This window comes from Anabrus simplex, chromosome 2, assembly GCF_040414725.1.
Source record: "Anabrus simplex isolate iqAnaSimp1 chromosome 2, ASM4041472v1, whole genome shotgun sequence".
NCBI classification, from domain to species: domain Eukaryota; kingdom Metazoa; phylum Arthropoda; class Insecta; order Orthoptera; family Tettigoniidae; genus Anabrus; species Anabrus simplex.
The window spans coordinates 209,070,967-209,096,386 of record NC_090266.1 but is presented as its reverse complement, the minus strand read 5'-3'; the positions used below and the strand labels follow the sequence as shown (position 1 = coordinate 209,096,386).

Here is a 25,420-nt window from a genome sequence, read left to right as displayed (position 1 = left end):
ATCTTTAGATCTATGATTAAAAGCATATTGATAGTCGAAACTTAGGTCAGAATTTGACACTTTAACAAGGCTACAAAAATTCACGAACTCGTTTGGAAATTTGCCAGCTACTGTACAAATCATCGTAATGTCGTAGTGCCCTAGTTCATGAAAATAATTACAAAGCTAGGTGAAAACTTCACAACCAAGGCAGGCTAAAAAACTAGCATGAGACAGTTGCTGCAAAAATTCATGCAGCTTCAAAGTTCAAGAAAGGCATAAAATGTGAACGTCGAGTTTGCAAACAAGACTTCTGAGACTCCGTATGAATTGTGCAATTACTTTCCTCAGTGTTAAAATACGAAAGACTGCTTAAATTTTAGTTTACATCGGTCGTACGGACTACGCCTTAATTTTCAATTACCGCCACTTCCTCGAACTCAAACTTAACTCGCTAGAGAAGCCAAACATATGCAGATATCTTCAAAATAATATAGATATACAATTGTGGTGTTCATTGAGATATCGAAGTAGGCCTACATAATAAATATAAAACTAACGTACGTTCCTAGCAGAGCATCGTTATAAGACAACCCGTAATTGATCTAAGAGTGAAAACTTGCGAAAATGTCAGCATATCAGTACTGTACAGTGCCATATTCAACACTAGTGTAACATATCGCCAACGTCAAGGCCAGAACCCAGGAGAAGGTACTGGAGTATGACGCATAGCTCTTTGATTGGCTGAGACTTCGAGGAGAGTTTAACACGCCACGTGATGTACAGTCAGAGAGCCTTACCTGAGGACATGCCTATAAAATGTGTGTAAACTCCAGATTTGCCATCAGAAGTGGTGGAATATCGTCGCATAACTTAATAAGCTGAGTGATATTGGTATGTGTTTTTACTATCGAGTTTCTTGAGCTGATAAACAATTTTCTTTATGTACCTTTATAATGTGTGTTCGATATCTTTTTAAAGGAAATGGCTGGTAATTTCGAGTCTCTGAAGAAGGTCATTCAGCTGCCTCTTGTGGAAGCTATGTTGAAAAGCTCTTCTGCAGTTTACGAGAGAATTAAAAATTCGAATGGAGTCGTCAACTGGACGCTGTCCGTGACGGAGTCCACTGTGCAGAAGGCTCTAGAGATGGTAGGGGTTTCTGCTCCCATCCCGGGTTCTGTTGCTAAGAAACTAGACCAGGTGTTAATCGATGGAATAGCATTTTTGGAAGAAAAAATGCCGATTGTGAAGAAGACTCCGCAGCAGGTGAGTCGTCTTCAATGCTCTTTATCAGTTTGTATTCGGGAGATAGTGTTGGAACCGCACTGTCGGCAACTCTGGGTTTTCCATTTTTCACACCACGCAAATGCTGAGTCTGTACCTTAAGGCTACTCCCGAGCCCTTTTCTATCCCATCGTTGCCGTAAGACCAATCTCTGTTTGTGCGACGTAATGCAAATTCTTTCATTAAGGTTAATGAGGCAGACTTGAGATTAGTGGTTGCCTTGTCCCTGAAGTAACTTCTGTCTGTACTTCGTACAGCTGTAGAGAGCAAAATGCTAGTGCGCTTTTAAAACTTTGCGAATAAGCAAACCTTTTAAAATTTCTGTTCGTAATGCGTCTTTGCCGTTCAGCAACAAAACTTCTTTTGTTATTTCTGCCAGCTTAGTGTAATAAGTTCTTTTTTTATCTTAAGATTTCCTGAAGTGCTTGCTACACCTTCGACCTGTTAAATGTATTGATTAATTTTGGTTGAGTGGAAAATTCTTCCCTAAACCTAATACCGAACACTGTTTCACTGCAGTTTTCTCTCGAATTACTAGCTGGTTCGCATAACATCTTACCGTAAGATTTTCTCCCATTATTCAATATGTACGAATTTGGACTTTTTTTTTTTTTCTTTCGACCTTTCTTTAAATTTGTCATCTGTCACAACTTGTTTCTAAAGAAGCGCTATTTCGAACGCTAATTCAGTTCCGTGCCCTACTTAGAACACGCTTCGCTTTTCTTCTCCCATATCCACTTTTAAAAGTCATATCTTAAAGCTGCTCACTTTCAACATAAACTTGGTCATTTCGATCCTTGCTCTTTTCTTTTAAATATACTTTAATTTTCAATTGGATTTCTTTTAAATTTGTTACTTACGTTAGTGGAGACACTCGCTCACTCTCACTTCCACTTCTCTGAAGTTCAAACTCTTACTGTTTTTTCTCTTTTTTTTTTTTTTTTTTCGGTTAAAACTTCTTTCTCAGAATTCTAATGACAATACTCTCGATAGTTCTACTCCCCCTAAAATGTACATTTTGTTTTAGCAAGTCTTCTCTTTCCCCCGCCCCCCACTCGGATAAAGTTCGACATCGAGCTTGTCCTGTCATTCTTCAATCAACATTCTATGTGCTTTTTCTTCACTCTTAAACATTCTTAACTTCCCTACTTTCTTTGCAGATCTATCAAGAGGCTAAGGACTACGTATCCTCAGGGTGTCAAAAGCTAGACAATTACAAAGAAAAATTTTTCTCATTGGCGAAGAACTCCGTCGATCAAACGAAAGAAAGGATTACCTCCTTCGGAGACACCGCAACCCAGCCGTTACGAGACGCTGTCAAGGCCTCCGAAAAATTCGTTGATGAAAAACTCAAACCAGAAGCTACAGGTAATTAAGTTATAATTACAGCTCTGCTTCTTGATCTCTTTTCGGATCATTTCATATTGACCTCCTGTTAGGTTTGCTTCTCTGCTAACCTGTCTCTTCGTATCGCCTTATTTTGTAACTTCTTTCTCGTTAAACACCCCTGCCCTCAGTCTCCCCCAAAATTTAGCCATTAATGCTTCTTGCATAGTCTCTAAGTGACATTGTAATTTATTCCAACGTTCAAAGACTTCCTGATATTTTCTTCACTTTCATTACCTGAATATTTCGGTAAACTTTCTAATACTCATCGGTTCCTCCCTATCGAATCCTTATTCGTAGGGCAACGTACCTTCTCGTGGCTTCGCTCTTTTTAGTTTTTCCTCGCTTTAAAAGTATCATTCGCATGCTTCCTCTCCTTGCCCCACCGAACTTCTTTGCTAATACTGATACTTCTCTCTGTTCTAGCAATCTACTTTTAAATCGTGGAGTGTTCTCAATGCGACGTTCTAGATGTTTTGAAACTCCTTAGGTTCTATTATCGATGTCTCTCTTTAACCTTTTTTTTTTTTTCATTTGTTTTGAACGAATGAGAATGTGCTCCTGTTTGTTACCGGCAAAGATCCGGCATGGTTTTTTCATGATCGCGAAATAAAACTTCCATTAGAACAAGATCACCTGTTACGCTTCTGTCACTACAATGTAATAAACGTAATTTTATTTCGGCCAATTCCTCCCTGAATAACACTCCTATATTGTGCACGTTTGACCCATTAATGGTTCTAGTGTTCTTCCATACTAGAGTACTCCAGTTTGAATAAGTGTCCTGTATTTTCATATTCCGTTATGTCTTAAAGTAAACGAACTTCTATCTTTTCAGCACTTGCCACTACTGTTGCGACTGTTCCTGAACAAGTGCTGGGAGCTGTGGCGAAGCTTACTGGAGACATAACTTGCAGTACTTGCCAGAAGCAAACGGCTGCGGCATCTACTGTACCCGCAGTGACTGTACCTTCCTCCACTTCTGGAACTCAAATCTCTGCAGCAGGCAAAGCAACTTAGCCATTTCCTCACGTTTCACATTATACATGTATTTAACTTTAATTGTCTTTTGTATTTAATATGTAATTCAATTCTTACTGCTGCTGGATCGGCATATATTTCAATTAAACATTTAAATGAGAATTAATTATTTTGTTTGCATTTCTTCAACTCTACCCATACTAAAGTTCCGTTTAAGGCACCTGAACGTTAAGTCTGCGTGTTGCTTTTATAGGCATAAAGCGGTGTAGTCAACAGCTAAAAGTGTTCATACTCAGGGCTACCGAATATTTATATCCTCGTATCACCTTACTAATCAACAGGCATGGAAAAACTAAGACAAACGAAACTTAAAAAATTCAAATTTCTGCCACGATTAATTTTTTTTCAACTTTATAACACTAAGGCCTGCAATGAACAACTTACAAATACATTACAGGTAGTGATAGGCGAATGATACGAAAGTTCGAGCCGGCCCGATACGCTACGTAGGTTCAATACAGTATCGAACCTGTTCGAATTGTCAGGCTACCCCACACATAGACTATGCGGAGCGTGGACGGACCAGTCGTCGTATTACACTACCACTAGGTACACTCGGTACATTTGTGTGGGGTGGCGAGCACAACGTTCTCTGTGAACGGAAAGAGCATTTGTTTAATAGTCCGACTGGTAGTACGAACAACAAATTTTATGGTAAGCTATTTCTTTCGTTAACATTTAACTATGCATTTTTACACTTTGTCCGCTCTTCAGAAATGCATTTCTGTATAACTTTGTCGTGCTTTGCAGGCTTAATGTTGTTAATCATTACTTTAAGCACCGATGGTTAATATGTTTTTCGTATGCTAAGTTATTTTCTCAACTATTAATACATTAGGATAGACGAACTTGTTATTACTTCAGACAGCGCAGAAAATGGCCGGTAGAAAAAGGTCATGGACTTGGGACTACTTTGAAGAGCTTCCAGACAAACGAGTAAAATGCACACGATGTGATAAAATATTAACAAGATAGTGAAAATACATCTATGATAAGACACTTAAAAATTCATAATGTTCGTCCTTCGTCGAATGACACCGTTCCAAATGAGGGGGACACACCTCCAACTAAAACGACGTCGACATATGCAGGTAAAATACCCTTAAAAGGCTCCTTTTTTTTTTCATGAATAGTACAGTGGACAGCCGCTCGCATTAGATTGGTGAAGGGCTCAGAATGTCCGCCTGGACAGGGTCCACGAATTTACTCTACTGTTGAGGTATACAGATTTTACGTGCGTAAGCATTACGTTATGAAACCATAAATTTACTCATTGATTGGCAATTAGTCCGCCTCTGTGGTGTAGTGGTTAGCGTGATTAGCTGCCACCCCCGGAGGCCCGGGTTCGATTCCCGGCTCTGCCACGAAATTTGAAAAGTGGTACGAGGGCTGGAACGGGGTCCACTCAGCCACTGGAGTTCAACTGAGTAGAGGTGGGTTCGATTCCCACATCAGCCATCCTCGAAGTGGTTTTCCGTGGTTTCCTGCTTCTCCTCCAAGCTATTGCCGGGATGGTACCTAACTTAAGGCCACGGCCGCTTCCTTCCCCCTTCCTTGTCAATCCCTTCCAATATTTCCATCCCCCATCAAGGCCCCTGTTCAGTATAGCACGTGAGGCCTCCTGGGCAAGGTACTGGTCATCATTCCCAGTTGTATCACCCGACCTAAAATCTCAAGATCCAGGACACTGCCCATAGGGTGGTAGAGGTGGGATCCCTCGCTGAGTCCTAGGGGAAAAGACAACCCTGGAGGGTAAACGAACTAAGAACGAAAAGAAATAATACCGAGCTCCGTAGCTCCAGTCACTTCAGTGCGGCCAGTATCCAGTATTCGGGAGATAGTAGGTTCTAACCCCACTGCGGGCAGCACTGAAGATGGTTTTCCGTAGTTTCCCATCTTCACACCAGGCAAATGCTGGGACTGTACCTTCATTGAAGCGACGGCCCTTTCCTTCCCGCGTCTAGCCCTCTCCTATCCCAATATCGCTATAAGACCTATCTGTGTCGTAGCGAGATAAAAACAAATTGTAAATAATTGTCTATTAGTTACCAATAAAAGTACACAATAATAATAATATAGATTATTCCCCCCCCCCGCCCACCATCCCTGATGCGCCTCTGACTTATGGCCAATATGTAATAGTGTCGAGGATAGTAACAAACGTATGTTCCTGCAATGGTACGAATTACTCGCATATATGCAAATAACGTTGCCGCCACATTATACGAAGAACTTGTGACGCGTCGTCTTTGTACTGTACATTCAAATGACGTTTTGGAGGCAGTCGGTATATTCTGGGGAGGCATTTGCAACGAATCGTCGCACATTCACAGATTTTGGCTGTGTCTAAACTGAAGATACAGTTTGAAGGGATTATACGCTCAAAATATACAGAAGTGCACAACAAACACAGGACGAGGCGGTATCGCCTAGCTCAGTAATCTAACACAGCCTTCTTGAGGTTTCTGGCTGATAACAAGCACGCCGCTAGGTCGCCGCGCGCCCAAAAGCTCGAGCAAAGCTCGAACTTGTTCGAACTTCGACGTTATCTGTTCGAGCAGCTCGAGCCGGGCTCAAGCACATCGCTAATTACAGAAGAACTATGTACTCGACTGTAGGCTGTCTAAATGAGTTGTCCCGACCCCCTGAAACTTAGAGGTGGATAGTCCTATACTAGTCTCATTTTATGGAAAATGAGACTTCCGTCACAAGTCTTTATTGTTATATAGTTCCTCTTCCGGGTTGAACCGTGTTCTTGTTTTCTGTAAAGTTTGCCGATGTTCCGAATATATTGCAGTACTCTTTGTCAAGGCGACTGAAATACCCCTACTCGATCCGAGGTAATCAGGCTGTTTGATTGCTGCCTGGGAGACTGATTACCTCTGGGAAAGAAACTAAATAACTCTACATACCGTGCGAGCATCATCATCATCATCATCATCATCATCATCAAATGCTTTCATTCCCCACCCTGAAGGGGTGGGGCGGGCCACCTAGATGGCAATGCCCTCTCTCTGGCCAAGAGATGCGGGCGGGTTGGGGAGGTGTGATGGAGGAAGGACGTGGGTAAAGGATGTGAAGAAGGAGATAGGAGGGGGTTTGGTCTCTTCGCTAACGACTAACTTTATTTCGTTATCATTTACAGGAATTTTTTGTTGCTTGCTTTTTTTTGCTCTGGAGAATGAGCGTTGTTACAGAAAGACATTTAAATTCTTTTCGGGGAAAAAAGTAAAAATATAGAATTACATGACTGGATAAAATAATTAAATAATACAAAGTAGGAAAAATCGACCGATGATCCTTCTGGAACTGGAAGAGCGATGGGAGTTTGTCGCTGATGTGGTGCTGGAGCTTTCTTCCCCTATCATTGTTCTATTTGCTGACTGGAAGCTGCAGTGTGCACAGAAGGGAAGAGTTAGAGGTGGGGGCTGAATGAGGGACAGGGTTCAGACAAGTGTTTCCAATGGGGTGAAATGGAAGTGAGTATTTAGGCCGGAATATGAAGTTTGAAAGTGGACATTGACGGTTTGGTTTGCGGCAGCTTGTAGGTGTGTCAGGACGAGAAGACGGTGGTACGGATGAATATTGTAAAGGGCTATGGTGACGAATCGAATCAAATCCTCGACGGTAGGGGATGGGAAAATAGTGCGTCTGGGACTGGTAGGTGGATCGACTGTGCGGATAAGTGCGACGAGTTCGGGGTTATCAGGAGGAGGGGCGGGACGGTCGTTACATCTGTGGGCGTAGGTCGGATGTGCTTCTCCACAGGAATTGCAGACAGGAGGTTGCGCAGTGTTAGGACACTTGTACGTTGGATGTGCTTGTGAACAATGCCCGCACTTAGGGTTCGGAGCTCGACACTTGTTGGTCGTGTGTGAGTAGATTGCGGTGGGGGTGCACGTGAAGATTCAACTTGGTAGTCGCGTCGGTAGATGGACACGCCCGAAGCCAGCATCCTGTCGAAATCTGCGGTGGTAGGCAGTAGAATTCTCACCATGTACGTTGGGCCTGTTGCATTCCGGATTTGGTAGGCTTTACAGGCTGGAATACCTTCGAAGTTCAATTCGGTGACGATTTCCTCCTCGGTGATAGTTGGATCTATACCACGAACCATACAGCTGAAGAGGCTATGTCTGGGAGGCGGAGGTGGTGACTTGAGCGCTGGTTGTGACAGAAGCTTGAAGGGAGCGGCGGAACCAAGTTGACCTGCTCCAATGGACAGAGTGTGTTTTTGGGCGGTGAGGTCTCCATTCAATTTGATGATAATGCCATTGGTGGTTGATCGTATGTCTGCAGTCTCTTCACGGCGCATATTAAACTTAAGGAGGGTAAAAAGGATGTTGCGTGGGGATCGGAAGTGCTGAGTTGGATTTTCAAGGAGATAGACGTGGATACCAGTAGGTGTGGTCTGAAGAGAGCGTGAATTGTTGAGAGGACGGCGAGCTCCTGAGACTGGAAAGGAGTCGTTGGTGGGAAGAAGAGGAGGTTTAGATGCAGTTTCCGTAGGAATACTTGGAGATTGATCTAGATTGTCCTGACGAGTATCTGGCATGTTGACCGCCAAGCGTCGGGTTGGTTGTGCATCTTCTAGAGGGCTGTTGGTGTCCCACGTTGGAGATGGAAATTGTGGTAGAAGTCTCGCCTGGTAGTTGGGATCAGCGAAGGACATGATGGCAGCATGGTAGGCTACGGTGGCGGAGTCGAGGGCGACTGACGCAACAGAAGTCGTCGATGTAGTGGTGGCACAGGTCTCGCTGGTGGTGGTAACGATGTAACGATACATGACGATCCAGTTCGCTGCTCTGCAATATTCGGTGGAGAAGGCAGAAACGTAGACTGTCCTCTTGGTGAGTGGGGAGCAGGAAATAAGTCTCCCTGAAGGAAGAATACCAGTCCTGAGGTGAAACCTCAATTCGAGCACCACTCGGTCCACCTGTCTATACACTTTATAAGCGACTATAAATCGCCGTGTTAGAGTTTGGTGTGCGGATGTCGACGGACGTGAAGACTTAAACAGTGCTACAAACTGTCACTGCAGTCGACGAAGGATGTGCGAGCTTCATTTCTAAATCTTAATGGTCTTGTATATATTGAAGGACGTGTAGAGTTGCTTACATTAATTCTTATGGTTCATGACAAGAGTAGCCTATCGGACAATTGAGAAATGTATTCTTCGAAAATACAGCCTTTCAGAATAGCTAAGGGACATTTTTTCAAAGAGGTCAAGTACATGGAAGCCGCAGGGCGAAAAATTATGCCCTCTTACTTATCTGTTTCCGTAGTTACCTGATGAGCCAGAAAAAGTCGCGAGTTACCTACACTGGCGGGGGAAATTTCACTCACCCCATCATCGCTAGGCTGAATGTTATTCAACCAGTAAGTGGGTCAGTCTTGTAGAAAAGGAATTTTGTACCTTTTAGTGAATACCTGAAATTGTTTTCAAATTTGGAAAAGGCCGAAACTTACAATTTGGAATACAGGAGTCAAGGGCCGCGAATGCAGTGACGTGTATTAGGCTTCTTGGTCCTGATGACCCCTTTAAGCAGGACGATGCCCGCATCACTTGATTGAGTCAAGGTTATCGGAGACCTCGTCATCCCAACAATCTGCCGAATCTGCTGGTTAACTGTTGGCATGGGGAGTTTCTGACGAATCTTAATGCTGGAAACATACCATGGCGAACGGGTCATGCGCCACAGTACCTTGTTCTGGAACACTTGGAGTCTCCGAATATGCGTCTTGGAAATATAGCACCAGGCCTCACAGCCGTAGAGGACGATCGGGCTTATGAACGCGAAGTATAATAACCTCTTGATGTAGTCGCTTAGATGCCGATTCGGTAGCAGAGGGCGCATTGCTACTCTTCGGGCGCTGGCAAACTGTAATGCCTGGTCTATATCTCATCTCCAACTTAATTCCATGTCCAGAATCAAACCAAGGTACTTGACCTTGGTCAGCCGTGGTAACTCGGTCCTCCGAATGCTAAGATGACGAAACATCGGTTTCCTCCTCGAAAAGAGGATCGCCTGGGTTTTGTCCTGATTAATTTTGACCTTGTTCTTGGTACACCAGTATAAAAAGTGGTTAATCCAGGCTTCCATTTTCGTGATGGCACCGCAATGTCGTCGCTGAGCGGTATAAACTGCAATGTCATCAGCGAACTGTTGAATCTCTACCCCTCCCACACTAGGGAGATCGTTCACATATAGGGCATGCAAGGTTGGCAACAGTGTCCTCCCTGGGGCACTCCTGCAAGTAAAGGACGAAGGGAGGTGTTTTCACCATCGCAGGTGACAAAAAATTGGCGATGACACAGATAGGAAGCAATAATTTTGACATAATAGAGGGGGACTTTGTACAGTTCCTCCAGTTTCACAATGAGGTTGTCGTGCCAGACAGTGTCAAAGGCTTTATCTACGTCGAAAAAGACCGCTGGCACGCTGCGGCGTAGTGTGAACGATCTCGTAGCATATTGGACCAGGCGCAATACCGCCAATGGAGCTGATCTTTTGGACCGGAAACCAAACTACTCCGGTCTCAATATCCTATTGGACCCAAGGTAAGAATTGAGGCGTTTGAAAATAAGTCTCTCGAAAATCTTGGAGAGGTGAGATAAAAGGCTGATAGGTCTGTAATTTTGAGGAAAAAGCCTGTCTGTTCCCGGCTTTGGGATAAGGCAAACCTTTACCGTCTTCCAGACCGGTGGGTAATAGCACATGGAAAGGCAGGCCGTGAAAATGGTGGCAAGGAATACCACCGGCCTGTAGGGGAGGGACGTGATCTCCCTAGCAGTGACCCTATCAGTCCCGGGAGACTTATTCTCACTAAGTCCTTCAATACACTTGCGGACGTCCGCAAGTGTGATGTCAGTCACAGTGTTACGTGGCGTCCTACTTTGCCTGCAAGCTGTAGCTTTTCGTTCAATCTGTCGGTCGGTACGGTCGTCATCGTGGCGGGTATAATGTACTATACAATGGCTCTCAATTGAGTCAGCGAAAGCTTCAGCTTTCTCCGAAGAGGAGAATACGAGTCCCTGTCGGCCATGAAGGGCACGACGAGGTTCCTGGGTTCGATTCAGACCGCGAGTAACCCTCCAAAATACGCGGTCTGAGTAATTTTCAGTGAGAGTGCGACAGAGTTCCTCCCATTTTTCAATATTATGTTCCAGCAGTCGTTGGCGGACGATCTTGGCAAGTTCCTTGTATTCTGCCCGGTCGGGTGGATCGCGAAAGAGTTGCCACCTCTTCCGATAGCGACTTTTTTTTATCTTGATCAAGTCCTTGAGGAGATCTGGAAGACCCTCTTCAACGTGTGGACTGCGGGCCGAATGGGAATTTTGAGCAACTTCCTGGATGCGTTTCCTAGCGTTGAGCATCTTACGTTTAATGTGCTCAACTGCCCTGTCAACATCATCCCGGGTGCGAATGTCGATAGTTTTTAAATTTCGATCCACATGTTTGGTAAACTTGTGGTAGTCCAAGTTGGCAGGATGGATCGAACGAGTGGGCCCCTCTAGACACTCCCAGATAAGATTGCAGACAATGGGATTGTGGTCAGAATTTAGTTCGCTGGGGACAACAAAAGCAATGGTCCTGTTATAATACTTTGATACTGTCACATCGATGACGTCAGGCAACCCATTATCCGGGCATATTGTGGGCTCCGTGGGAGTTCCTGTCTTGATGCTTGCAATTGAGGTCACCAGCTTCTATGGTGGGTACGTGGCCAGGGTTTTTCAAAAGAGCATTTAGCTCGACGAGATTTAAAGGTGACGGAGGTGGTAAATAGGCCGAAAATATTCTGTAATGATAGTCCCGATGTTAGATTTCTATACCGAGGGATTCCAGCATGGAGTAGGGAGGGGGTCGAGCACGTGATGAGTAAGAGTAGACTTAACTAGCACGGCCACGCCCCCACCCTTCATCCCGGCCCTGTCTTTCCGGTAGGCTACCATGTTTTTGATTCTAAAACGCATATGCTCCTTCAAACACGTCTCACCCAATAGTATGATGTCTACGTTACGGTCAGAGATAAAAGCCTCAAGCTCATAACTCTCACCGATAACACTTCGACAATTCCAAGCACCAACCTTTAAGTCCATAGTCCGTAGCGTCTGTCGCGTCATCTAAGGGGCTGAGAAATACCGCATAGCGACATCAAACAGCACCAGGATCTTGTCAAAAGTGCTAGTGCACGAGCTCAATTTTGACAATGTATCCTTAAGTATAGGGATGAGTCTTGAAAAATTGATCTGCCGCAGCAGACCAATGATGTCACCTAGACCGGACAGGTAGGGAAGGGAGTTCCAAATGCTAGTAGAAGAGGTGGCAGCGGGAGATGTCGTAGGAATAGCAGCGCCACCAAAGAGGCTCGCGAACGAGATCCCCTCGGCGACAGGTCGAGAGGGTGGTAGAGCACTCTTTTTCTGAGCTTTGAGTCGCTCCGTTGTTTGCTTCTTAGCAATGGCATCTCGGAACAGTTGACATCCTACCCACGAAGCTGGGTGTTCCCCTTGACAGTCAACGCACTTCGCGGGTGCCCCCGGGGTAAGCGGGCAGGCAGCAGCCAAGTGTTTTTCTCCACACTTGACGCACCTAAGGGTCATCTTGCAGTAATTAGCGGTGTGGCCCAACCGCTGGCATCGAAAACAGTGGAAAGGCCCCTGGCGACCCCAGTATGCCTCAATTGTCACTCGAGAACCACAAAGGTAGCGAAACGAATAAATTGTCTTGCTAAATTCCTCATTCGGAAGAGTGACGCTGATCACACTCATAGGGATAACCTTTTTAGTGGTAGCATCCCTTTTCGTGTATTGGTAGGTATGCTTGTGTTCATACCCCCGTGCGGTCAGCTCTTTCTTGACCCAATAAACATCGACTGTTGAGACGATATTTCGTATAATTACCTTTGAAAACCGCTGGCTACGCAGCTGATAGGTATAAAAGTTCGCGTTTGCAGTGTCAAAATATTGAATCAACAGCCGGTGGTCTTCCTCGCAATCGGCATGATACTTAAGGGCATCCCTAGTGTTGATGACCCGAAGATAACCAGTGCATCGCTGTTTTCAGTACCGATAGTGCTGCTAGTAATTTGTTTTTATCATGAACCACTACCGGCGGCAGATACTTTTTCTTGGGGTTTGTTGCAGTTGCACTTCCATGGGCTCGACCCCTCCCCCAACCAGGAGCTGTGGCTTTGGCGGTCCCATTCCCGTCACTCACAGGCGGTGTTGGCGCCGAACGGGAGGTACTCGTAGAGGGGGCGGCAGCAGTCTCTGTCCGTGGTGTCGCAGACTGTGCGGGCACTAGTGCCTCTGGCCCAGTGCTGCAACTGGTGGGCAATGCCGAAAGGGGTTCAAATGGAATTTTGAGCTTATTACACTGACTGACAGAGCAAATGCAACACCAAGAAGGAGTGGTCAGAACTTTATGCCAATTGCAGGGTAGACTGACGTCACTGAGGTATGCTCATGATGTGAAATGCGCCGCTGTGCTGCGCACGTAGCGAACGATAAATGGGACACGGCGTTGGCGAGTGGCCCACTTCGTACCGTGATTTCTCAGCCGACAGTCATTGTAGAACGTGTTGTCGTGTACCACAGGACACGTGTATAGCTAAGAATGCCAGGCCGCCGTCAACGGAGGCATTTCCAGCAGACAGACGACTTTACGAGGGGTATGGTGATCGGGCTGAGAAGGGCAGGTTGGTCGCTTCGTCAAATCGCAGCCGATACCCATAGGGATGTGTCCACGGTGCAGCGCCTGTGGCGAAGATGGTTGGCGCAGGGACATGTGGCACGTGCGAGGGGTCCAGGCGCAGCCCGAGTGACGTCAGCACGCGAGGATCGGTGCATCCGCCGCCAAGCGGTGGCAGCCCCGCACGCCACGTCAACCGCCATTCTTCAGCATGTGCACGACACCCTGGCTGTTCCAATATCGACCAGAACAATTTCCCGTCGATTGGTTGAAGGAGGCCTGCACTCCCGGCGTCCGCTCAGAAGACTACCATTGACTCCACAGCATAGACGTGCACGCCTGGCATGATGCCGGGCTAGAGCGACTTGGATGAGGGAATGGCGGAACGTCGTGTTCTCCGATGAGTCACGCTTCTGTTCTGTCAGTGATAATCACCGCAGACGAGTGTGGCGTCGGCGTGGAGAAAGGTCAAATCCGGCAGTATCTGTGGAGCGCCCTACCGCTAGACAACGCGGCATAATGGTTTGGGGCGCTATTGCGTATGATTCCACGTCACCTCTAGTGCGTATTCAAGGCACGTTAAATGCCCACCGCTACGTGCAGCATGTGCTGCGGCCGGTGGCACTCCCGTACCTTCAGGGGCTGCCCAATGCTCTGTTTCAGCAGGATAATGCCCGCCCACACACTGTTCGCATCTCCCAACAGGCTCTACGAGGTGTACAGATGCTTCCGTGGCCAGCGTACTCTACGGATCTCTCACCAATCGAACACGTGTTGGATCTCATTGGACGCCGTTTGCAAACTCTGCCCCAGCCTCGTACGGACGACCAACTGTGGCAAATGGTTGACAAAGAATGGAGAACCATCCCTCAGGACACCATCCGCACTCTTATTGACTCTGTACCTCGACGTGTTTCTGCGTGCATCGCCGCTCGCGGTGGTCCTACATCCTACTGAGTCGATGCCGTGCGCATTGTGTAACCTGCATATCGGTTTGAAATAAACATCAATTATTCATCCGTGCCGTGTCTGTTTTTTCCCCAAATTTCATCCCTTTCGAACCACTTCTCCTTGGTGTTGCATTGTCACTGTCAGTCAGTGTATATACTTTAACAGCTGAAATAGCCGAGGCTTTCTTCAGAGCATGCCGATGACGCGATTAACATTAACTTTACAAAAGACTGAGCATTGAACTTGGAGTCGTCAGATTTTTTAAAGCTGGCTAACATTTTAGCCTGTTCTTCAACTGTTTTGGCGCCCGTTAATAAGTGAATCATGGAGGTACTGGGCTGAGACCTAACAGCTTCCCCCAACTTTACCCAGTTGTAGTCCGTTGTCGTTGCAGGGATCGTCACCTGGTTGGCTGACTGGTTGGTCGGGACCCCACCACCATGTGGGGGCTCAGATATCATCACCCAATCATGTCCAGGTACAGGCGTAGGTCGGCAATCTCCAGCACAATACTCCCGTCAAACACTCGCGCGCACTCACTCAAACACAGTCCGGGCACAGAACAAAAGTACCACACGTCCGTCTTCTAGCAGAGTAAGTTCTCGAATCGCTTCGCTGCGGCTAGCTAAGGGACAGTGATGGAACCGTATTTCAATATCGGTTTAACGTACCTCTGGTGCAGAAACGCACACACCGCTCATGGAATAAAATACTGCAACAGCTGACAAAAATATAGTTCCAACAAACAGTAAAGAGCATCGAACGTTCAGTGCTCATGTAATGCAGAAAGCGTGCGAATAATATGGAATGAAAAGCATCCGCTACTAAACGAATTCGCAGGAGTTCTGTTCTAGACGTATAAAAAACATGTCCTGGCTGACTGATTCATCGCCGAGCCAAAACTACTGGACACAAAGAAATGAAATTTGGGGGATACTTTTATATTACGGGAATTTGCAGTGGATTACGTGTTTCGTACCTTCAGAACTGTATGCGAAGTAACATGGCTCTATTCACACGTTTAATGCGCATGTTAAAATGATATTTTCGTACGAACGCGCGTGACAGTAACGTGAAATATGATGAAGCTGAACAAAGTCGAGAGAGAATGGTGACGATTTCCGAATATATTGTACGGCACAGTTCCTGGTCCAAAGTTGTCCCGAATTCTCCATGATTCTCAGATTGCATGTTATACCTCTGACCACTGTCGTGGAACTCTGACACTGATGATACCTTCCTCAATATCTATCCTATCAAAAAGAGTACAATGGCTCTTTAGTTTTTCCCGTTGCCCACCTTGAAGTGACATGCACGCCATGTCCCACGGGACTTGGACTAAAAATTCAATATTTCTGCGTTATTATCCGTCGTACGATAAATACGTACATGGCATAAAGGAACGGAAATAACTTATTCTTAAACGTTTGTTGTATACAGTCTTTTGATAGCCTTAATGTTTATGAAGATATTTGAGAATAATATTCCTATAAATACCAACTCCATATGATTACCATGCCATATGCACCTGATAACACAATCCTGAGTGAGTAGAATCCGAGTACGTCGTTTGGTTGCAATCAGCCCATCATTTTTCCACTTTTAGGAATATACAAACAGATAGATAACAAGACAGACAGACACCAAAGGGAAAAGTTCTATCTCATGTTACCTTGGTGTTCAGATACGTTAGGTATATGTTATCTGAGAGAAATATGACGCATCCTCTTATTTTCTCCTGTTATGGATCCTTCAAATTACCGTACCTCTCCTATGGTGTCCGTCATTGGCTTCAGAGCATGGAGCCCTCCGTCATTTGAAGAGTAAGCGAAATTATGTGCAACAATTATATAAAATGACGGGGCGATCCACATATCGCCACTCTTGTGCCACCGAGCTCGATAGCTGCAGTCGCTCAAGTGCGGCCAGTATCCAGTATTCGGGATATCGTGGGTTCGAACCCCACTGTCGGCAGCCCTGAAGATGGTTTTCCGTGGTTTCCCATTTTCACACCAGGCAAATGCTGGGGCTGTACCTTAATTAAGGCCACGGCCGCTTCCTTCACACTCCTAGCCCCTTCCTGCCTCATCGTCGCCATAAGACCTATCTGTGTCGGTGTGACGTAAAGCAAAATAACAAAAAAACTCTTGTGCCAAAACCGCGAATGTGACAACGTCCTTTCTATCCATTATTTCCCTTAAGACTGGTCACGCCTCCCAGCCACATATTCATATACAGTCCATCAGAACAATTTTCACTGAGTTCATTTTCCTATGCTCGTGTGCAAAGGAATCAGTCAATCAATCAATCAATACTGATCTGCATTTAGGGCAGTCGCCCAGGTGGCAGATTCCCTATCTGTTGCTTTCCTAGCCTTTTCCTAAATGATTTCAAAGAAATTGGAAATTTATTGAACATCTCCCTTGGTAAGTTATTCCAATCCCTAACTCCCCTTCCTATAAATGAATATTTGCCCCAGTTTGTCCTCTTGAATTCCAAAGGACGAGCTGACTGCCGTAGTGAAAGGACATACGTGCCTCTCGCTGCGCGCTCTCTCTCCTTGCCAGGCGCTCTGTACTTTTCAAGTATCAGCCAGGCACTTGTACTTGTTAGTACATTTTCGAAGGAGCATTGTCTGAGCTGTAGCACTTTTCAGTGCTCGCTCTTTCTTCTGTTTCAGGATATCTTACAGGAGGACCAGGATGGAGAAGCCGACCCTACCAGTGAGACTGGTCGACTACGACTACCAGGGAGCCGTCGAGAAGCTACAAGACGCGCTTTACACGACGGATACCCCCAGCTATGAACGCCCGGGACTGGTGGTGTTCAACCGGCTGGGGGGAAGACGACCACCAGGGGACGCTCCACGTATTTGACAACCTGAATGCGACTGCGGAGTACATCGGAGAGCCACTCCTGCCGATCATCGGCATTATGGTTGCTACCTGGGCGATCATCATACGCCCTACCGACGCAGCCAGCTTCAGGGTCTACGAGGAGCGCGCGTCCCAGCAGTTACAGGTTGCCCGGCTACCAGGTCTCAGGGAGCACCTGGACGTCTCGGGCTACAAGGAGGCAGCCGCGCAGACGGAGCCATGGGCCGAGGACGACGGCGGCGCTCCCGAGCGCCGCGACGGCGCGACCCCAGTTGGAAAGCTGTTCTTTTCGAAGTACACGCAGACCAACAAGGCCGCCAACCAGGACCGTCGACCACATACCAAGGCGAAGTGGTCGCAGACGCAGGCCTACCAGGAGGGGCCTGTAACCCGGGCCAAAAGAGGAAAGCGCCCGTGATGGTGGATGGCAGCACGGCAGTGGACAAGGACGCCCCTTGGCGTGCTGAAGCCGCTGTGGTGGTGATCACCACTACACGGCCTGCGCAGCACTTAGGGAGGCGCCGGTGTGCGCCAACTGCTCGGGGGGCCACCCGGCCTCCCATCGCAGTTGCTCGGTCTACCGGGCCATGGCGCGGGCAGAGAGGAAGGAGGACCGACGTCATGACCCACCCCTTCCAGGAGGCCCCCGCCTCGGCGTGCTTGGCCTCATTCTCCGGGATCGGAGACTGGGTACGAGGTACCCCAAGGAGGTGGAGCCGTGCGACAGGCCCTAGTGGTACTCGACGCATGGCTCCGCAGCCGGCAAGGACCGTGCTAGTCACAGCAGTGCCCAGACGGACTGATCCCCAGACGATGGAATGGCAAGGAATTGGTTTATGTTTTGTGCATGTTACCTGTTCCTAACTAACACAACCTCTGGTCTTTCTCCAGCCCGCATCCTTGCATGTGCTATCACAAGATGTCAGGTTTTACATGTAGGCTCTTTCTTCTTTCTGCCTATGTGGTTTTTCCCTGACCCTTCAATACCATACTTCAACACCATATTCCTAACACAATCTCGCCTGGTAGCGTGTCTGACATGGAAACAGGCAGACACTCCTTGTATCACTTCCCACTCTTCCCTGCTATCTCTTTCTTCTTCTTAGAAACAATAGCATATCGGAGGCCATGTAGATTGAGTCGTTGGTTACGCGGGGGGAGCGGGCTTCGGGGGCCCCCCCGAAAAAAAAATCTTGAATTCCAACTTTATCTTCATATTGTGATCTTTCCTACTTTTATAAACGCCATTCAAACTTATTCGTCTACTAATGTCATTCCACGCCATCTCTCCGCTGACAGCTCGGAACATACCACTTAGTCGAGCAGCTCTTCTTCTTTCTCTCAATTCTTCCCAACCCAAATATTGCAACATTTTTGTAACGCTACTCTTTTGTCGGAGATCACCCAGAACAAATTGTTCGGTCCCGTTTTAGAGTTGCTTACTCGTGTTGAACGAGGCCTAGCTCTTCCCACAGTCCACGAAATGTACTTCATTAAGTGCAAAGGGAAGGCCAACATAATGTACATTACATACTTCATTTATTCACAAAACTATTTACACTGTACAAAATATACATTAGGACGCCGTGGTCCATGTTGTAGCGCACAAACACAATACTGTTACCCACGCTCATCCAAGTCTCGGAACTCACTGACGCCGGTGAGGCGCGTGGCTCTGTCCCCCTTCCACTGGGGCTGTAGCAGTCTGATTGTGCTGACCTCTGACGAAAAAAAACCACATGGCGTTCAACACAAATCGAGCTGCTTTTCTTTGGATTTTTTCCAGTTCTTGAATCAGGTAATCCTGGTGAGGGTCCCATACACTGGAACCATACTCTAGTTGGGGTCTTACCAGACACTTATATGCACTCTCCTTTACATCCTTACTACAACCCCTAAACACCCTCATAACCATGTGCAGAGATCTGTACCCTTTATTTACAATTCCATTTATGTGATTACCCCACTGAAGATCCTTCCTTATATTAACACCTAGATACTTACAATGATCCCCAAAAGGAACTTTCACCCCATCAACACAGTAATTAAAACTGAGAGGACTTTTCCTATTTGTGAAACTCACAACCTGACTTTTAACCCCGTTTATCAACATACCATTGCCTGCTGTCCATCTCACAACATTTTCGAGGTCACGTTGCAGTTGCTCACAATCTTGTAACTTATTTATCACTCTATAGAGAATAACATCATCCGCAAAAAGCCTTACCTCCGATTCCACTCCTTTACTCATATCATTTATATATATGAGAAAACATAAAGGTCCGATAATACTGCCTTGAGGAATTCCCCTCTTAATTATTACAGTATCAGATAAAGCTTCACCTACTCTAATTCTCTGAGATCTATTTTCTAGAAATATAGCAACCCATTCAGTCACTCTTTTGTCTAGTCCAATTGCACTCATTTTTGCCAGTAGTCTCCTATGATCCACCCTATCAAATGCTTTAGACAGGTCAATCGCGATACAGTCCATTTGACCTCCAGAATCCAAGATATCTGCTATATCTTGCTGGAATCCTACAAGTTGAGCTTCAGTGGAATAACCTTTCCTAAAACCGAATTGCCTTCTATCGAACCAGTTATTAATTTCAGAAACATGTCTAATATAAACAGAAAGAATGAAATCATCCTCTAGGAGCGGGTAAATATGTCATGCGAACATACATTCCTGCAGTACGGTACAGTAAGGTTACTGTTACCCGTGACTGTGGAAAAAACAAACAGACACGAAAGCTGAAAGCTACTGACATGATCTTGAATTGACCTGAAACGGATAAATATATCAAAATTTGGCTAAATAAATTACGTTAGAGACAACGTGTTTTTATTTATTGATAGGTTCTCACTAAAAGAGGACTTTTGGATATTCCATCATTAGGGGGAGGGGGAGGTGCAAATAGTTTAAATGAGTATATCTAAAAAACTTGACAGTTTAGAAAATTAAAAATTCGGAGTTTAGAATCTCCTTTCAAAATAAAGAAACACGTATTTTTTCGTTTTCTGGGCGGGGGGGGGGGCGGTGAGCAATGAGGTGAAAAATGGGTTCAATTATTTTTATGAGGATACTTATATATTAAAAACTGAAGATATTACAGACATGGAAATTGGTATTTGGAATCTCCTTTAAAAATAAAGAAACACGTATTTTTTTGTTTTCGGAAAATGCACTTGGGGGGGGGGGAGGTGAAAAGAAGTGAAAAATGGGGAGAATTTTAAAAATGTGCAATATACATTACATCTCAAAAAACCGAAGATGTTACAGGCATGCAAATTGGTATCTGGAATCTCCTTTAAAAATAAAGGAACATGTTTTTGTTTGTTTTCGGGAAATCTACTTAAGAGACTTAAGGGGGGGGGGAGATGTGAAATAGATTGAATCATTTTTATGAGGATACTTATATCTCAAAATCTTGAGACATTACAGGCGTGAAAATTGGTATTTATAATCTCCTATAAAAATAAACGCGTATTTTTCTGTTCTATGAGAATTCACTTTAGCGGGGGGGGGGGGATCAAAAGAAGTAAAAGAGGAGTTGGATTCTTTATATGAGGATACTTGTATCTCTAAAACTGAAGACGTTATACATGTGAAAATTGGTATACAGGCTATATTTTGTTTGTTGTCTGAGTCATCAGTCCACAGACAGGTTTGATGCAGCTCTCTATACTACTATACTACTGTACTCTATACTACCCTACCCTCGATAGCTCGATAGCTGCAGTCGCTTAAGTGGGGCCAGCGTCCAGTAATCGGGAGATAGTGGGTTCGAGCCCCACTGTCGGCAGCCCTGAAGATGTTTTTCCATTGTTTCCTATTTTCACACCAGGCAAATGCCGGGGCTGTACCTTAATTAAGGCCACGACCACTTCCTTCCAATTCCCAGGCCTTTCCTATCATATCGTCGCCATAAGATATATCTGTGTCAGTGCGACGTAAAGCAAATAGCAAAAAAAAAAAACTTTTTAATTTCTACGTAACTGCTGCAACCTACATCTGCTCTAATCTGCTTGTCATATTCATACCTTGGTCTACCCCTACCGTTCTTACCCCCTACAATTCCCTCAAAAACCAACTGCACAAGTCCTGTGTTTCTTAAGATGTGTCCTATCATTCCATCTCTTCTTCTCGTCAAATTTAACCAAAATGATCTTCTCCACTCACAACTTTGATTCAATATCTCTTTATTCGTGATTCGATCTATCGATCTCACCTTTAGCATTTTTCAGTAACACCACATTTCAAAAGCTTCTATTCTCCTTCTTTCTGAGCTAGTTATCGTCCACGTCTCACTCCCTTACAACGCCACGCTCCATACGAAAGTCTTCAAAAACATCTTTCTAATTCCTATATCAATGTTTGAGGTAAGTACATTTCTTTTCATAAGAAAGGCTTTCTTTGCTTGTGCTAGTCTGCAGTTTATGTCCTCCTAACTTATGCCTTCATTACTTATATTTCTTTTGTTTTGGAGTTATATATTTTCATCATGTACCTCTTACCCAAGACTCTGTCCGTATCATTCAGTAATTTCTCCAGATCTTCTGTAGTCTCAGATAAAGTAACAATATCAGCAAGTCTCAGAGTTTTGCTGATGATGATGATGATGCTTGTTGTTTTAAGGGGCCTAACATCGAAGGTCATCAGCCCCTAATGGTACGAAATGAAAGAACAAAAATTTCAAAGGCATCCACTGACCAAAATAAAAATAAAATATGTCATGAAGAATGAATGGATGGACAGGACCCAACAAAACACAAAACAAACAAACAAAAACCAGTGGATCGGACTCAATAGAGATCGAAAATAACATTATTATCGACCAAGGAACCACTTATAAAGCACAATGATGCTTGGTGTCTAAAGAGGGTGCAAAATCCATGTCTAAGGCCCCGCAGAATGGTACATGTCGCGAGTAAAATAGAACCATGGTAGGTGTCATGTTGGGGTATTATTCAGAAGAAGCGAAGACTCACGGTGTTCCACAAAAGATGGTACTACTCACAAGTATTGTACTTTGTACAGGTAACGCAGACCTATGGTGTTTCGCACACAATGGCGCCACTTACAGCCCACGCAAACCGATGAGTTTCCTCACCTAGGTGTACTAGTCACGGGTGCCGGTCCCAAGGGCCCCGTGGTGTTCCTCACATAGTGAGTACTAATCACAGGCAACGCAGACCCACGGTGTCACTCATATAGTGGTACAACTCACAGGCTACGCCCAGACCCGCGGTGTTGCCCACATGGGTACAACGCACGGGTACTGGAATCCACCCGGCCAGGCTTTTTACTGCAACGAATCACAAACATATTTCGTACCAAGTTAGTGATACTACTCGCAAGTACATGCAACCCATGGTGTTCCCCGCATGATGGTACGAATCAAGAGTAGTTTCATGGTTCTAATTCATTCATCCCTTGGTCGCCCCTTTTAGTCGCCTCTCACGACAGGCAGGGATACCGTGGGTGTATTATTCGTCAGCCTCCCCCACCCACAGGGGGTGTGTGTTTGGTCCGCGAGAGGTATTTTATTTCCCTCAAGTCCGCCGGCAAGCCGGTTAGGACCCCCTATCCGCCACCTGGGACGCGCCACGTGGGAGTATCACCTCTCCCCCTGCTACGCCTGCGTAGCTGGTTCGTGGAGTCTCAGAGTTTTGATTTTCTCTCCTTGGATTGTGATTACCTTTCCAAATTCCCCTTTGATTTCCTTTAGTGCCTGTTCTATATATACATTGAAATGGAGGGGTGAAAAACTGCAAACTTGCCTCACTCCTTTCTGGATTGCTGCCCCTTATTCAGAGCCCTCGCTTCTTATCGCTGCAGACTGATTTTCATACAGATTGTAGATAATTCTTCGTTCTCGGTATCTGAACCCGATCACTTTCAGTATCTCAAATAGCTTGGTCCAATCAATATTATCAACATTATAAAATGTCTTTTCAAGATCTACGAACGCCATGTACGTGGGCTTGTCCTTCTTAATTCGATCCTCTAAGATCTGACGTAAAGTCAGTATTGCTTCACGTGTTCCTACATTTCTTCTGAAGCCAAATTGATCTTCTCCCAACTCAGTTTCAACTTGTCTTTCCATTTTGCTGTAAATAATACGCGTTAACATTTTGCAGGCGTGAGATACTATACTAATGGTGCGGTAGTTTTCACACTTGTCAGCACAGGCTATGCCTTGACAGAACAGGAAGAGAAAAAGGAGGTTATAACAATCGCTATCTTACGCAAGCTGTTCAGAATTCTAGTCTTATTTTTCTTCTCTTAGACGAAGGTATACCCTAGACATGTTGTAAACACATCAGTCGATGTTCTGATCATATGTTGTATCGAGTACGGTGTTAGATTCTATTCTTAATCACTTTTTTTGTAATCTGATCTTCTTAGAACAAAGGTATCCCCTGACATGTTCTAAACACATTTTGTATCGAGTACAGTGTTCGATTCTAGTCTTGATCACTTATTTAGTGTTTCGAACTCATCAATTAATGTTCTGATCACATGTTGAGGTTAACAACATGGAGTGCAGTGTTCGATTCTAGTCTTGTTATGTTTCAATCTGATTTAATGTTCTAATCACATGTTGAAGTTAACAACATCGATTCTAGTCTGGTTATGTTCAATCTGATTTTCGTAGAACAAAGCTATCCCCTGGCATGTTCTAAACACATGTTGTATCGAGTACCGTGTTCGATTCTAGTCTTGATAACTTATTTAGTGTTTTGAACACATCAATCAATGTTCTAATCACATGTTGAAGTTAACGGCATCGATTCTAGTCTTGTTATATTTTAATCTGATTTTCTTAGAACAAAGGTATCCCCTAACATGTTCTAAACACATGTTGTATCGAGTACAGTGTTCGAATCTAGTCTTGATCACTTATTTAGTGATCTGAACACATCAATCAATGTTCTGATCACATGTTAAAGTTAACAGCATCGATTCTATTCTTGTTATGTTTCAATCTGATCTTCTTAGAACAAAGATATCCCCTGACATGTTCTAAACACAAGTTGTACAGTGTTCGGTTCTAGTCTTGATCACTTGTTTAGTGATCTGAACACATCAATCAATGTTCTAATCACATGTTAAAGGTAACAGCCTCGATTCTAGTCTTGTTATGTTTCAATCTGATCTTCTTAGAACAAAGGTATCCACTGACATGTTCTAAACACATGTTTACCGTGTTCGGTTCTAGTCTTGATCACTTGTTTAGTGATCTGATCACATCAATCAATGTTCTAATCACATGTTGAAGTTAACAATATCGATTTTAGTCTTGCTATGTTTCTTTTGTAATCCGCAAGTCTAAACTTGCACAATAATGTTATCGCTGCACACACTTGCCTTCACGATGCGTGTTCGATAAAGCTACGCCTTGACAGAGGTGGAGGAGGCGGAGGAGGTAGGGGAGGAGGAGGAGGAGGAGGTGGTAGAGGAGGTAGCCATAACAGCCACCGCCATCTTGTGTATTAACCTCTAAGTAGTAATTAGCGTCAGGAGGGGCATCTTGTTGTATGGTCTCCTTCAAGATGGTAGATGAGAGGTTAGGTTCGAAAATGCATTAAAGTTGATGATAGCTAACGGAATTTCAAATTATCCGTCACCACAATTCAAAGGTAGTAGCTAAAGATAGCACCACGGTACTCTGTTGATTAAAGATGGCATCTGGATAGAATTTCAAATTGCCGCCACCACATGTTAAATGTATGTAGCTAAAGATAGCAGCACGATGCTCTGTTGATTAAAGATGGCGAATGGTAGCTAACGGAATTACCCGCAAGATAGCAGCACGGTGCTCTCATGATTAAATATGGCGGATGACAGCTGTCAAAAAAGCATGTAGATTTTAAATTTCTCAATACCACAACGATAAGGTTTAGTACCGTAAAGATAGCAGCACTGAGGTAAGCGATGCAAGATGGCGGATGACAGCTGACGGAATTGCCCGCTACTACGATAAAGATAGCAGCACGGTGCTCTGTCGATTAAAGATGGCGGATGACAGCTGTCAAAAAAGCACGTAGGTTTGTTTCCAAACAAGAGCACGTGGAATTTTTCAAATTGCCGCCTCAAAGGTAAGTAGTTAAAGAGGGCAGCACTAGGGTCAGCGATGCAAGATGGTGGATGACAGCTATTACGTAGAAATTACCCACTACTACGACAAAGATAGCAGCATG

At 44.9% G+C, this 25,420-nt stretch overlaps 1 protein-coding gene across 1 annotated transcript; it reads left to right on the top strand.

Annotated features, from left to right (window-relative positions):
- Positions 1–817: 817 nt before the first annotated feature.
- LOC136862749 (lipid storage droplets surface-binding protein 2-like) lies at positions 818–3,792 on the top strand. The gene is made up of 4 exons (XM_067138978.2): positions 818–873; positions 961–1,245; positions 2,424–2,631; positions 3,488–3,792. The coding sequence occupies exons 2-4, from the start codon at positions 964–966 to the stop codon at positions 3,667–3,669; spliced, it is 672 nt and encodes a 223-aa protein (XP_066995079.2). The 5' UTR covers positions 818–873; positions 961–963; the 3' UTR covers positions 3,670–3,792.
- The last annotated feature ends 21,628 nt before the right edge of the window (positions 3,793–25,420 follow it).

Excerpts from the sequence above, each read along its gene's own strand:
- LOC136862749 (XM_067138978.2), top strand. The coding sequence starts at position 964 with ATGGCTGGTAATTTCGAGTCTCTGAAGAAGGTCATTCAGCTGCCTCTT. Across the intron at positions 1,246-2,423 it reads TGAAGAAGACTCCGCAGCAG|ATCTATCAAGAGGCTAAGGA; the intron begins GTGAGTCGTCTT and ends CTTTCTTTGCAG. Across the intron at positions 2,632-3,487 it reads ACTCAAACCAGAAGCTACAG|CACTTGCCACTACTGTTGCG; the intron begins GTAATTAAGTTA and ends CTATCTTTTCAG.